This window comes from Myotis nattereri (genome assembly GCF_964212035.1).
Source record: "Myotis nattereri genome assembly, chromosome: 4".
Lineage (NCBI taxonomy): Eukaryota > Metazoa > Chordata > Mammalia > Chiroptera > Vespertilionidae > Myotis > Myotis nattereri.
Window position 1 is genome coordinate 109,388,696 of NC_138079.1, and position 14,151 is coordinate 109,402,846.

General features: G+C 47.8%; 1 protein-coding gene across 1 annotated transcript in view; it reads left to right on the forward strand.

The window, feature by feature from the left end:
• Positions 1 to 3,864: 3,864 nt before the first annotated feature.
• The window catches only part of GGA2 (golgi associated, gamma adaptin ear containing, ARF binding protein 2), a gene marked incomplete at its 5' end in the record, with an annotated part of 40,313 nt that continues 30,026 nt past the window's right edge, over positions 3,865 to 14,151 (forward strand). Inside the window, one exon of the mRNA XM_081089663.1 lies at positions 3,865 to 3,970. Within this exon, the coding sequence (XP_080945789.1) occupies positions 3,865 to 3,970 (106 nt within the window). The remainder of the gene's footprint in view (positions 3,971 to 14,151) is intronic.

Here is a 14,151-nt window from a genome sequence, read left to right on the forward strand (position 1 = left end):
AAAAATAATAAAAACAATGATCATCAAATGGTATGAAAACTAGAAATTAGTGACTTTTTTGGTGCTGAAGTTTGTCTGCTAATTCTTCGATGGAGGTTCATACTTGGTGCACTTCAAGGCCAAGCAAGCGCCACTAACTTCATCTGTTAGCCGGTTTCTTTTGTTCGTTTTAATATTATTTAATGCTGAGAACAAAGTCTCACAAAAATATGTTGATGAAAAAATTGTTAGCAAAGCCATCGCTAGATTTTTTATGTCGCTAAAAGTGTCAGGTACTCTGTTCCAAGCACTCAAATTTCTTGTTCGTAGTTGCACTCTTCTTCATTATTCAAATGATTTCATTCTAGATTTTCAAGTTTCAACCTTAAGCCAACAAACACATGAGTCCAAATGCTACCTTGAAAATCTGCAAGTTGCATCTCTAAATCATCAATTTGCATCCATTGGAAATGCTTTAATTCCAAAGTACTATAAACAACTACATCCGGATACTTAATTATTTTAATGTTCTGTTCTAGGCTTCTAAATTGGTCGAATCTTTCACTGAACTGTTCAAATAACGAGTTTACTATATTCTGGTACATAGTATGGACTCCATTACACTCGTGGTAGTGGCCTTCTCGAAATACTTTTTTATCCCAGGAAAATACTTATAAGTTTTAGTTTCAATATCTCGCTTGAAAATTTTAAGTTTACTTTCAAAAGATTTGATGTATCCAAATATAACATCAATACGTTTGCCAAAACCTTGTAATTTTAAGTTCAGTTCATTCATATGAACAGAGTGATCTGTAAAAAACATCAAATTGCTGACCCACCGCCGAAACCGGTTTGGCTCAGTGGATAGAGCGTCGGCCTGCGGACTGAAAGGTCCCAGGTTCGATTCCGGTCAGGGGCATGTACCTGGGTTGCGGGCATATCCCCAGTGGGAGATGTGCAGGAGGCAGCTGATCGATGTTTCTCTCTCATCGATGTTTCTAACTCTCTATCTCTCTCTCTTCCTCTCTGTAAAAAATCAATAAAATATATTTAAAAAAAAAAATTGCTGACCCACCTATGATCATTGATCTGAGGAAAGTCTGCCAGATCCTTCTTCTCCATAAATACCGTAATTTCTTCAAAGCACTCCACAAATCGCTCAAGTACTTTACCTCAACTCAGCCATCTCACATTATTGAACATTAATGGTCCACTGGAGGTTCAATCAACTTCCTGTAAAAGTGCAGAAAATTCTCGCTTGTGAAGGGGTCGAGAAGCTATAAAATTCACAATTTTTGTTACAACTGACATTAAATCATTCAATTCTGAGAATCCCAATTTGGCACACAACACCTCCTGATGGGTAATGCAATGAAAAGGTACAAGTGGATGTCTGATAGCTTCCATAAACAATTTCAGGAATCCCACATTTTTTCCCACCATATTTGGGGTCCCATCTGTTGTGACTGACACAATTTTAGAGATATCAATGTTTAGGTCACTGAATGTTTTTATAACAACCTTACATATTTCGTTTTCTGATGTACTTATTGGCACTGATTCTAACTTTATCAATTCTTCTCTCCTTGTGAGACCATCAGAATATCTAGCAATAATGGCCAAACGAGCATTTGATGTGACATCAGTAGTTTCATCAAGAGAAATTGAAAAATATTTACAACTATTTAAGTCTTTTCTTAATTGATGTTGTACGTTTTTGTTAAGACCTATTATTCTGTCTTTATAGTATTTTTACTGAGTGGCAACTCAGAAATTCTTTTAATAATATCATCTTTATTTTTCATATCGTGAAATAGAGCTGGTGCACATCTTAGAAATGTTTCCTTAATAAATTCTCCGTCACTGAGGGCTTTTCCATGCGGAGCTATGGAGTGAGCAATACAGTAACTTGCTGATGTTAAATTTGTAGAGCATCTTACAAATTTAATGATGGAATTTGATTGACTTTTATAGAGGTGTAGCTGCCTGGAAATATATTCCTTCTTTTCATCGATACTTTTTTTCAAGAGCTGACAATGATTAGTTTCAAAATGTCTCTTTACATTCCATGTTCTGCTTACTACCGTTTCATTACACAGTATGCACAATGATCTGTTGTTTCTGTCGACAATCCCGTACATCTCGGTCCCTATGTCTTGAAAGGGTCGGCTACTTCTACTTCCACTTCTTTTATCATTCAATCTTGCTTTTTTATTTTTTTGATTCTCCAACACAAGCCTGCAAAAATAAATAAATATAAATCACGGCGTTTTTTATAAAAGGTTGATAGGTTTCTTACTTATTAACTTTTTGCAGTGTTGTTGCACTGACTCCTGGTGCAAAACAATTCAAAGATAGTATGTATAACCAACAAATATATGGTGCTGTAATCAATTATCCGACACACAGAATGTCTCGTCGAGCCCTGTTGCACTGTATATCTTTTTCTTCTAACACTCCCACTCCTGTCTCCTAACCAACATGGCGATCAAGTGCGTCCGTTTGCCGAATGCACCTGAACGCACGGGAAGCTTACCCGAGGCACATGTTGACAATAAGGAGGCCGTTTCCAGAACTGGGCATTTTGTCACTCGAGTAAAAATAAAATGTCATGAGTAAAGATTAATCTCTTTATAGTGCAATTCTTAACCTTTTTATATTAATGTCAATATTGGAACAATGTATCTTGGATGTTTTCACTCTGTACCTTTGCTATGCAACACCGATGTACATGTTTACATCCGGTTTTAGAATTGCATTATTGATTATGAGTAACGTGAGTAATAATATTACTCGAGTGATGCCCAACTCTGGCCTTTGCGAGAGACAAATATTTGAATTACGCAATTTTTTGTCTCTGTCGATGCGTGTCACCCAAAATGAGTTCGAGTGTCACCTCTGACATGCGTGTCTTAGGTTCGCCATCACTGGTCTAGACAGCATGCCATTCCACTCCCCACCTTTCACCACCTCAGAGAGATGCCCTACAACTTCTCAGTTGTAGTAACTGTCAACCAGGCAAACAATTCTTGCCTAGAGACACACAAATTAATTCTGTCTGCAGGATGAACAACTCTCACAGCTGGTAGAAAAGCTGTTTTGTGCCCACCTGAGCATCTGTTGCAACATTCCTTTTCTCAGTATAAATCTGCCCCTTTGGCCCTAACCAGGTGGCTCAGTGGATAGAGTGTTGGCCTGCGGACTGAAGGATCCTGGGTTCGATTCCCGTCAAGGGCATGTACCTTGGTTGCGGGACCAGTCCCCAGTGGGGGTTGTGCTGGAGGCAACTGATCGGTGTTTCTAACTCTCTATCCCCCTCCCTTCCTCTCTGTAAAAAATCAATAAAACATTTTTTAAAAAAAATCTGCCCCTTTGTCTGACTTCTCTTTTGAATGGATTATAACATCTTGGTTCCTGCAGTTCATTAAAGTTAAAAAAATATTTAACATGTGCTCATGTCCTAATGTATAAGAGCCATGACTTTTCTGGGGGGGCGGTAGTTATCCTTTAACAAGTAAACAACTAGCACGCTGCTAGGGTAAGGTGTTATGGAGGAAATAAAGCGGAACAAGGAGGGGAACGGGCATGCCACTCTGGAGAAGGCGCTCGGGGAAGCCCTCCTGGATAAAAGTGCTGCCGATGGCTCCTTATCTGCCCTCCAGAGGAGCCGGGTGCGTCCGGGCTGGCCTGGCGGGACAGCCTCTGAAGGAGGCGAGGGCGCCGGCCCGGCAGGGGGGGCTGGACGGGCCGACCCGGGCCAGCGGTGGGCGCCCGCGGTGGGCGTGTCCGCCCAGGCCCCGCCCCGCCCCGTGACGTAAGGCCCGCGCCTGCCCGTCGGCGTGAGCGGCCAGCCAGGCGGCGGCGGCCGGCCGCGGTGCGGGGCCCATGGCGGCGGCGGCGGCGGCGGGGACGGCGGGGACGGCGGGGACGGCGGGCGCCCAGGCGGCCGAGGGGCCCCCGGGGCCGGCGGCGGCGCTGGAGCTGTGGCTCAGTGAGTAGCCGGCGCCCTGGACGCGGCCCAGCGCCGCACGTGAGGCCTGGCTCCCGCTCCCCGGCCTTTCCTCCGGGGCCTGCGGGGCGGGGTCCGCGGGGCTGCGGGCGGAGCCCGGTCTCCAGCCCCGGGCAGGCCTTCGCGGGCCCCTGACGTCCGGCCTGCCTTCCGTGCCGACACGGAAGCCGGTTTCAGCCGTGGTGAACCCGCAGGGGGGTCCCGAGCGGCGGCTCCCTCGCTCACCCCGTTTGGAGGCGGGGATGTGCCCCCTGCGCGGCCCCCTGCGCGTCGGGGGCTGGGGGGTCCTGCTGCCGTCTCTCCTGTCACCAGGTCCTCCTCCTGTGCGTGGGGTTCGCAGGGGCCGGACGGCGGGCGGGTAGTGTCGCCTCCCGTGAGCTTGACCCCAGGGTGGGCCGGGGTGGCCGTCCCCCCGGGGCAGTGTGCGCCGGGATCGGGCTCTTAGGGGCGGGGCACGGACGCCTCGCACCGGTCCTCGCTCACAGAGACAGTCTTCGGTTGATCCAAGCCTCTAGCATCGCCTTGTTTGTAGTGGGCAGAGGGACGCGTTGGTTTGAGTGCGGTAGTAGGAATGTTTGTTCCCCCCCCCCGGGACTGTTTCCGTGGATGTAGCATTTGAGTGGGTAATGGAGGCGACATTTCAGACGGAACCACAAGTGCACAGCCGGGGGCAGGAGGCGGCCGGAGCATTCAGAGGCCCAGGCTGCAGGGCGTTGGGACAAGTTGTCCCCAGGGGCTTGTTGCTGCAGAAGGGAGTTTATCATGTATCCCGTGATGTGGGGTTGAGGGGCAGACGTTGGACTTCGGCCAGAGGGTTTGAGATCAAGGACACCTCTTCAAAGGATCACCTGGCGCCATATGGCCTGAGACTTGGGGGAGGAGGGGTTAAGGCTCTTTTGGTGGTGTTTTGGGGCTCAGGTGGGACAGAGGCTTTAGGACGGAGAGTAGAAACAGTTAGCAGGCACAAACCAGCCTGGAGGCATTCGAGTGGAGGCCAGAGACGGGGAGGAATCCGGGCTGGGTCCCAGGTTTCTGGCTCCGTAGCCGGTTGGTTCCAGACCGTCACCTGTCGGGAGGAGCTGGTGTAGGAAGGAGGAGACAGTGGGTTGTGGAGGTTGCGGTGATGTTGGCGCAGTGAGAGAGTTCCTCTCTAGGTTAGTTGGTCGGCCCCAGGTCAGGTCAGAGCTGCAGGTCAGCTTGGGACTCTTCAGTTCATTGGCATGAGCTTGTCCAGGGAGGCTGTGAATATGAAGAAGGGCAGAGACTTGCAGACGGAGCATGGGGAACCTCAGCATTTAAGAAGCAGATAGGACCCGGCCAGCGTGGCTCAGTGGTTGAGCGTTGACCTATGAACCAGGAGGTCATGGTTCAATTCCCAGTCAGGGCACATGCTTGGGATGCAGGCTCCATCCCCAGTGCGGGGCGTGCAGGAGGCAGCCCGTCAGTGATTCTCTCTAATCATCGATGTTTCTATCTCTCCCTTCCTCTCTGAAATCAATAAAAATATATTCTAAAAAGAAAGAAAGAAAAAAAGAGAAGCAGATAGGAAAAGCTGCCTGAAGACAGAAGGAGAAGCAGACATAGGGTGGGCAGGTGGGAGCTGGGAAGTAAAAGGTGAACAGTAGACTTAGGCTGGAGTTGCAGAAAGCTCGAGTGGGCTGGGTGAGAGGACAGCAAGTGCTGGCCCACTGACCGGACCCGTTGACCATCTCGATGACCAGGTGGAAGAGATGAGAGGGAAAGTGCCCAAGGCAGCTCCTTGGCCGACGTAGTCCCAGAGTTGTAGAGCTTTCAGTTTTTCACATAGGGCTGGAACCTGCATCTTTACGTGAAATCTTTTGAGTTTTTAAAAGCCGATAACTATACCCTGGCCAGGTTGCTCAGTTGGTTGGAACCTCGTCCGATTGTGCCAAAGTTGTGGGTTTTATCCCTGGTCAGGGCACATACAAGAATCAACAATGAATGAATAAATAAGTGGAACAAGTCAATGTTTCTCTCCATCGCTCCCTCTCTTCCTTTCTTCCTTGCCCACTCTCTCACTTTCCTACCCTCCCTCTCCCTCCCTTCCTCTCAAGTCAATAACTAAAACATTAAATAAATGCATAATAAAAGCTGACAACTACTTCGAAAATGAAGTTCATCTAGTCCAGGCCAGGCAGAATTAATCTGTGGGGAGATGTAGTCTCTGGCTATCAGCACCCCCCCCCCCCTTTAAAAAATGTTTTTATTGATTTTTAGAGAGAGAGGAAGGGAGAGGGAGAGAGATAGAAACATCAATCATGTGAGAGAAACATCATTAATAGGCTGCCTCCTGCACACCCCCTTCTGGGGATCAAGCCCATAACCCCAGGTATGTGCCCTGACTGGGAATCAAACCAGTGACCTTTTGGTTCCTGGATGGACGCTCAACCACTGAGCCATACCCAGCCGGGCTAAATGGTGTTTGAATGTGAAATGGAGGAGAGAGAGTAGCCAGAGGGAATTCGGATGTAAAGGAGGTGGGCTTCACTGAGCCCCTCTCTACTTGATGCTGCTTTGGGGGAACTCTCCCTCCTGAGTTCAAGGTCCCACATTCAAGCCATTGCAGAGGGGCTTAAAGGTGCTAAAGGTCAGAGCTGGAGCAGAAAGGGAGACACAGAGCACGGGCACCTTTTGTTTTTCTGAATGTCTGGGAAGGAGATAAAGATGATTGCACATGCAAGTAAGTTTGTCAGTAACACCCCGTAACCCACTCCCCCCCCCAAAAGTGTTAGGGGCTGAATGGGTGTGAGGAAGGTGGGGGTGTCTGGGAATGGCTGGTAAGAGAAACAGAAGGGAGCCCACCTGGACACTTGGGGACACGGTTTCTCAATTTCAGTGCTGTTGACATTTTGGACCTTATAATTAATTCTGTGTTGTGCGGTCCTGTCCTGTGCATATAGCCCTGGCCTCTACCCACTAGATACCAATAGCACACACCCTTTTCCCAGTTGATCAAAAATGTCTCCAGACATTGCCCGATGTCCCTTGGGGGGTGGGGGGGGGGAGGCAGGATCACCTGATGCCTCCCGACCTCCACCCAGTAGGAGCAGAGAAGGTGAACTAGAGTTAAACCAGAGTTGTGGGAGGCGGGGATGGGGCACTGAGGGGGTGCAGTGGGAGGATGAGGGTGGGGAGGTTGCAAAGGCCAGGGCAGCAGGCTGGATGGAGAAGGAAGTCACTTAGGTTGCTGAGGACTGCTGAGCTCGGCTCATTGACAGACCTTGCCTCATTGAGCAGGGCAGCTGAGTTTCCAAGAGGGGACTAGAGTCAAAACAGGCGCCTTTTAGGGTGATAGGCATCAAAGGAATCAATACCTGTGTACACCTGGAGTAGTGCCTGGCACATAGCAATGTTAGCTACTGCTATCATTAGTCTTTCTAGTTTTGAGTGACAGAAAACTAGCTCATATAGGATTCCCAAAAACAGGAGAAAGGAAAACCATTACACCTAGAATAGGGAAGGAGTAGTTCCCAAAGGGTCATCAGGAAGCTGTTACCAGAAGTTTCACGCTTTAAAAATACACACAGCAACTTGTGTCATTCAGGAGTTTCCCCGCGTGGATGATTTTGGTCAGTGTTTCACATGACTGTGTAACTGCTGGATTCCTGTTAATGAAAGCCCCAGACACCCCGATGTATGGGTGTCCTGTGGCTTGGCTAACCAGTCCCCAGTAGCGGACATCTTAGGTGGTTGCCAGTCTCCTGCCATTGAAAGCAGACCAGGCCCTCTGGGTCTCTGGGATTCGCGTGGCTGGTCGTGCCGCCAGCAGGCAGTAGCTTAAAGCCGGGTGCTCAGTGAGCCCCTTCCAGCTGGACCTCCTCCCAGGGGGTGTGTCCTGTCTTTTTTCCAGCCCCACTTGTATGCCTCCCTTGGGATTAGGAGTGTCTGGGTTACAATCTATTTATGTCTCGGAGCTTCTCCAGGGCTGAGTTCAATCTCTGTCGAGGAGCCCAGCACAGGATACCCTTTAGCATATGCTTGTTGGATGGCTGCTGGGCCGGAGCAGTCAGTGCACCTCCTGCAGATGGGTCCCGTGCAGTGCAGTGCCTGCTGTGGATGGGTTGAATCCGATGCTCCTTAGGGCTCCCCTGTCGTATAGCACAGGTTGCTCCAGCCGGCCAGAGGGCCAGAGGCATGCCCCTGGCGTTTGGGTGCAGGGGGTGGGAGGTGGTATTTCTTCTGGATTAGTCACTCTAGGATGAGTCATTTCACTCACAATCAGAAGTGTAAGCAGTTTTCTTTCCTCTTTTATTTTAACTTTTTTATTTTTTTAATTTTAGAGAGAGAGGAAGGGAGAGGAGGGGAGAGAGAAAAACATCGATGTGAGAGAGAAATACTAATCAGCCAATCCCTGCACGCACCCTGGCCAGGAGACAAACCGGAGGCCCCCACTACCCAGGATGATGCTCATCCAACTGAGCCTCACCAAGCCAGGGCTCAACAGTTTTCTTTCTTTCTTTTTTTAAAAAATATTTTTATTGATTTCAGAGAGGAAGGGAGCAGGAGAGAGAGAGAGAAACATCAATGATGAGAGAGAATCCTTGATTGGCTGCCTCCTGCATGCCCCTAATGATCGATCGAGTGTGCAACCCAGGCATGTGCCCTTGACCGGAATCGAATCTGGGACCCTTCAGTCCGTAGGCCTTCGCTCTATCCACTGAGCAAAACTGGCTAGGGCTCAACAGTTTTCTTTTTTTTTTTTTTTTTTCTCTCTCTCTTTTTTTTTTTTTTTTTAATATTTTTTATTGATTAAGATATTACATATGTGTACCCTCTATCCCCCCTCTCCCCGCTCTCCCCCTCACCCCCCCGTTGTCCATGTCCATTGGTTAGGCCTATATGCTTACATATAAGTCCTTTGGTTGATCTTTCCCCCTTGCCCCCACCCTCCCCTACCTTCCCTCCAAGGCCCGACAGTCCAATCAATGCCTCTCCGTCTCTGGATCAGTCCTTGTTCATCAGTTTATGTTGTTCATTATATTCCACAAATAAGTGAGATCTTGTGGTATTTATCCACTCTCCAGTTCCATCCATGCTGTGGCAAATGGTAAGAGTTCCTTTTTTCTTTTTCCTCTTCTTAAAGAATACCTTTCAGTATTTCATATAATGCTGGTTTGGTGGTGATGAACTCCTTTAGCTTTTTCTTATCCGTGAAGCTCTTTATCTGACCTTCCATTCTGAATGATAGCTTTGCTGGATAAAGTAATCTTGGTTGCAGGTTCTTGCTATTCATCTCTTTGAATATTTCTTGCCACTCTCTTCTGGCCTGCATGGTTTCTGTTGAGAAATCAGCTGACAGTCGGATGGGTACTCCCTTGTAGGTAACTGACTGTCTTTCTCTTGCTGCTTTTAAGATTCTCTCTTTATCCTTTGCTCTTGGCATTTTAATTATGATGTGTCTTGGTGTGGTCCTCTTTGGATTCCTTTTGTTTGGGGTTCTCTGCGCTTCCTGGACTTGTAAGTCCATTTCTTTCACCAGGTGGGGGAAGTTTTCTGTCATTATTTCTTCAAAAAGGTTTTCAATATCTTGCCCTCTCTCTCCTTCTGGTACCCCTATAATTCTGATGTTGGTACGCTTGAAGTTGTCCCAGAGGTTCCTTACACTATCTTCATATTTTTTGAATCTCTTTTCCTTTTTCTTTTTCGGTTGGGTATTTTTTGTTTCTTTGCATTTCAAATCTTTGACTTGATTCTTGGGATCCTCTTGTCTGCTGTTGGATCTCTGTAAAGTATTCTTTATTTCAGTCAGTGTATGCATAATTTCTAATTGGTCCTTTTTCATGACCTCCATGGTCTCACCATACTCCTTGAGGGATTTATTAAATTTATCGGCGGTTTCCATAAAATTCTTGACAAACCTTATAAACGTGGCCTTGAACTCTATATCCAGTCGTCTGGCCTCCTCCGTTTCTGCCAATTGTGACCTGTTTCTTTGTCTCCGCATTTTGGCTGCTTCCCTGTGTTGATAGAGTGGCCTGCGCGCTGGGTGTCCTGTAGGGCCCAGTGGCTCAGCCTCCCCAGTTACCTGGGGTGGACACTTTTGGTGCACTCTTGGTGCCTCGATTGTTGTAGGATCACTGGGAGGAATTGACCTCCAGGCCAATTGGCTGTGGGAAGCAGCTGTGTCTGAAGTGGGAGGATGGACCCCCTCTGACCACTGGGTACAGTGGCTCCTGGATCTAAGGAGGTGCTAATTCAGCCCCTGCCTGAGGCCACACAGCAGGAACTACGAGGAGGCTCAGCTGTGAAGCAATGCAAGCCGCTGCGGGGCCTTGGGCCTTCTCTTGGAAGTTCCGGGTCTGGCTGGCCTGGCTGCAGTTAGGTAATTATCAGGTTGCAAAGTTCTGGGGCATTCACATGCAAAAGCCTCTGCCGCAGCCTGGGTGGGGCGGGGTCTCAGGGAGTCAAAAGGGCGGGGAAAGAAGCTATGGCTGATTCTCCGCGCCCGGAGTCGCGTCTCAGTGTCCCGGCAATGGCTGCAAGCACCTCCGAGGGAAATCTGCCCCCAAGTTCGCCCGCTGCCGCCTGAGAGAGCAGCCTCTCCCCGTATGAGACCTGGGTCCCCAGAGACTTCCCAGAACCGGAGTTCAGAGCAGTCGGGAGCTTGTGATTCAAAAAGACAGCCGCGTCCTCAGGTGCCACCCCCTTCCCGCGCGCGCGAGCCGCCGCCGTACCTCTGCATTCAGCCTCCGCAGCTCCTCTGGCTCTCAGCGTGCTTTTCTTTTCTTCTAGTTGTAGAAATTACACTCAGCCAGCCTTCCTGTTGTTTTGGACGATGTTTGCTCCGTCCTTTGGGCTAATTTTCAATTGTTGTGGGAGGCGACTATTTCCCGGTGTTTATCTATGCCGCCATCTTAGTTTTTCTCAACAGTTTTCTTAATATCTCTTACCAAGTAGTCTACTTGAAATGCCTACACACCTTGCTTTTATTAAGCTAATCTGTGACAGTAGTATTATTTGCTGCCCAAGTGCCAGTTAAATAAACCGCCTTGGTGCCAGGGGTAGCCATTCTCAGTGCCCTGATGGGGCAGTGATGGTCCTGAGACACAGGAAAGGGGTTCTGTGAGTTTCTCACTGGCTATGCCCTCTCAGGGATTGGCATCAGCAAGCCACTCATTAGGGGATTGGCATCAGCAGGTCTGGGCAGTTGCTTTGGCCCAGTTGGACCCAGTTTCTGTGCTGTGGGGGTCATGTTCTTTGGAGCTGCTCTAGGCTTCTGAAGTAGCTGGGGTTATGTGTTGGGAAACGCAGTTATTTCAGAACTGGAATAGCTGTCTCCTGGAGTCAGCAGTCTGTCCAGCCACCTTGCCAACTGCATAGCAAAAGATGAATCATTCATTCACGTAGTAAATACCTGTGCCAGTGACTGTTTTAGTGCTGGAAGGTGAATGATGTGGACCTTCTTGCCTAGGGAGCTGGTGACTTAGTGGCAAGAAAGGCAAGGAAACGAGTTCTCCGAGATGTCCTGCCTTTATCCAGGAACTGAACCTTTACTGTGAAGAACGTGCCAGGAGTCAGGCCGACCTGGGACAGTTACTGTCTCTCCTCTCATAGCTTTGTGGACGGGCGGGCCTCTCCACTAGTAAAGGGTGTCCCAAAATTCACGCAAGAAGTAATTTTGGTAGAAAACACAGGTTTATAATTAAAAATTGTAAATTTTTTATATTTCATAAAGTATACAGTATAGGGTTATGTATGGAATAGCATATCGGGTAAATGGCCTCCACGGCTTTGCTGGCACATACGCACTCTTGTTATTGCCTCAGTAGCCGCATTTTCGAAGAAGAATGGTCCGATGATGCCTCCAGCCCCAAATCCACACCAAACAGTGACACGCTGTGGATGCATTTGTTTCTCAACAATCACTTGTGGATTTTCTGAACCCCAAATGCGAAAATTTTGTCAACTAACCAAGCCATCAAGATGAAAATGAGCCTCATAGAAATTCAGCCACGTTTATGCAAAACGGTCATGGAAAATTTCAACAAAAGAGTGCGTATGTGCCAGCAAAGCCGTGGAGGCCATTTACCCGATATGCTATTCCATACATAACCCTATACTGTATACTTTATGAATCAATAAAACATTTACAATTTTTAATTATAAACCTGTGTTTTCTATCAAAATTACTTCTTGCGTGAATTTTGGGACACCCTTTAAAATGGCGAGATAATAGGACCAATTTCACCTGTTCTGAGGCTGTAAGGGCAGGAAGGCCTGATTGGAAAACACTCAGCATGGTGTCGGGCCACAGGCAGCTCTTTAAGCGGCAGCTGTGGCTGTTGTTGCAGTTACTGGGGCTATAACGAACCTTGAGTGAGATCTCATGATAAAAATAAGAAACACTCACACTTTATAGATCTTCCCGCTGCCTGGCCTTGGGAAAGGGTCTGGAACGTGACTTAGCCTCACAGAAGCTTCTCCTTTCTCTGGAAAAGCTGGTGCCTGTCTTGTCCTTTGACCTCCTCTGGGAGGCCAGTGAGGGGCTGGGGCCTGCCTGCTGTTCTCACGTGTTGAGTGCCGAATGCCTTTGAGGCGTCAGCCTTGACCTGGTAGTGAACCGAAACCTCAGGAAGCTTAAATGCTGTAGGGTTTTGTTAGATGCTTCACACCCCCTTAATCAGGTTTTCTGAGAGTCACTGTGATGACTGGAAAGGTGAGCTGAGGTGTTTTTCCTGGGGTTGTCTTCCATGGACCAGAAGATTTAAGCTAAAGTGTGGAAAATTTATTACAAGCAGATTCAGACTCCTCAAAAGGGAGGGGTCTCAATAATGGGCTTCCCCCCTAAAGCCTTGTAGTCCAGGGGTACACTAGTATATTTGTTAAAAGCCTGCTCTAGTCTGTGTTGTCACCTGATTGATTCCTCAATTCTTCTAGCCCAGCAACAGACCTGAACTGTCCCTGTGTCTATGTGCTCTCTGTCCCTGTGCTGGACTGTCCCTGTGTCTGTGTTCCCTCTCTGTCCCTGTGCTGGACTGTCCCTGTGTCTGTGTCCCCTCTCTGTCCCTCTACTGGACTCTCCCTGTGTCTGTGTGTTCTTTCTCTGTTCCTATGCTGTACTTTCTCCGGTTCGTACACCTTGATGCAGGCCCTCCCTTGGTTTCCCATGCCTCCCACTTTGAGTCCAGAAACATTTTATTATTTCTGCTTGGTTGGTTCCTGTGATTAGCCTGCTCAAACTGCCATGTCTGCCTCTGCCTATGTTCCACCTGCCTTTGCTTTCCCCTGGACCCTGCCCTATCCGCCTCCGTTTCAACTTAACCCTCTCAGCTGCTTTAAATAATTTGTTTCATGAGTAATTTATTTTGTACTTGTGGCTGAGGCATTGTGCTAAGCTCTGTGGGGAATATATGGCTTCTGGTTTTAAGAATTTTATTCCCTATAGGTGTAATAAGGCAGTTGTACATATTTTTAAGAGGAAAGGCTGAGGCTGTGTATTACAATAACGATAAGATTAGCTATTCTTTATTGATTACTTAATATTTGCTACTGCACTGATCACTTTAGACACTATCTTATTTTTATTTTTTATTTTTTATTAATCCTCACCTGAGAATATTTTTCCATTGATTTTTATAGAGAGTGGAAGGGAGAGGGAGAAACACACAGAGAGAAACATTGATGTGTGAGAGAGACATTAATTGGTTGCCTCCCACACGAGCCCAAACCAGGGCCAGTGTTCGAGCCTGCAACTGAGGTACATGCCCTTGACCTGGTCTGCAGGCCAACACTCTATCCACTGAGCCAAACCAGCTAGGGCTAGATACTATTTTCTTTAAATTCCATGACTATCCCGTGAGAAAGGTACTATTTTTCTAACTTCCCAGAGAGCCCAAGGACATGTATGTAATAAGGGATGGAGTTACCGGGGCAGTGGAATGTGGACCTTCAGAGAGGAAGAGACAGTTTCTGTTTTCTGTGGTGGGAGAAAAAGATCAAGGGCATCTTTTAAAATTTTTAAATATTTTTTTTATTGATTTCAGAGAGGAAGGGAGAGTAAGAGAGAGACAGAAACATCCATGATGAGAGAGAATCATTGATAGGCTGCCTCCTGCACGCCCCCTGCTAGGGATCGAGTCCGCAACCCAGGCATGTGTCCTTGCCGGGAGTTGAACTGTGACCTGGTTCATAGTCAACACTCA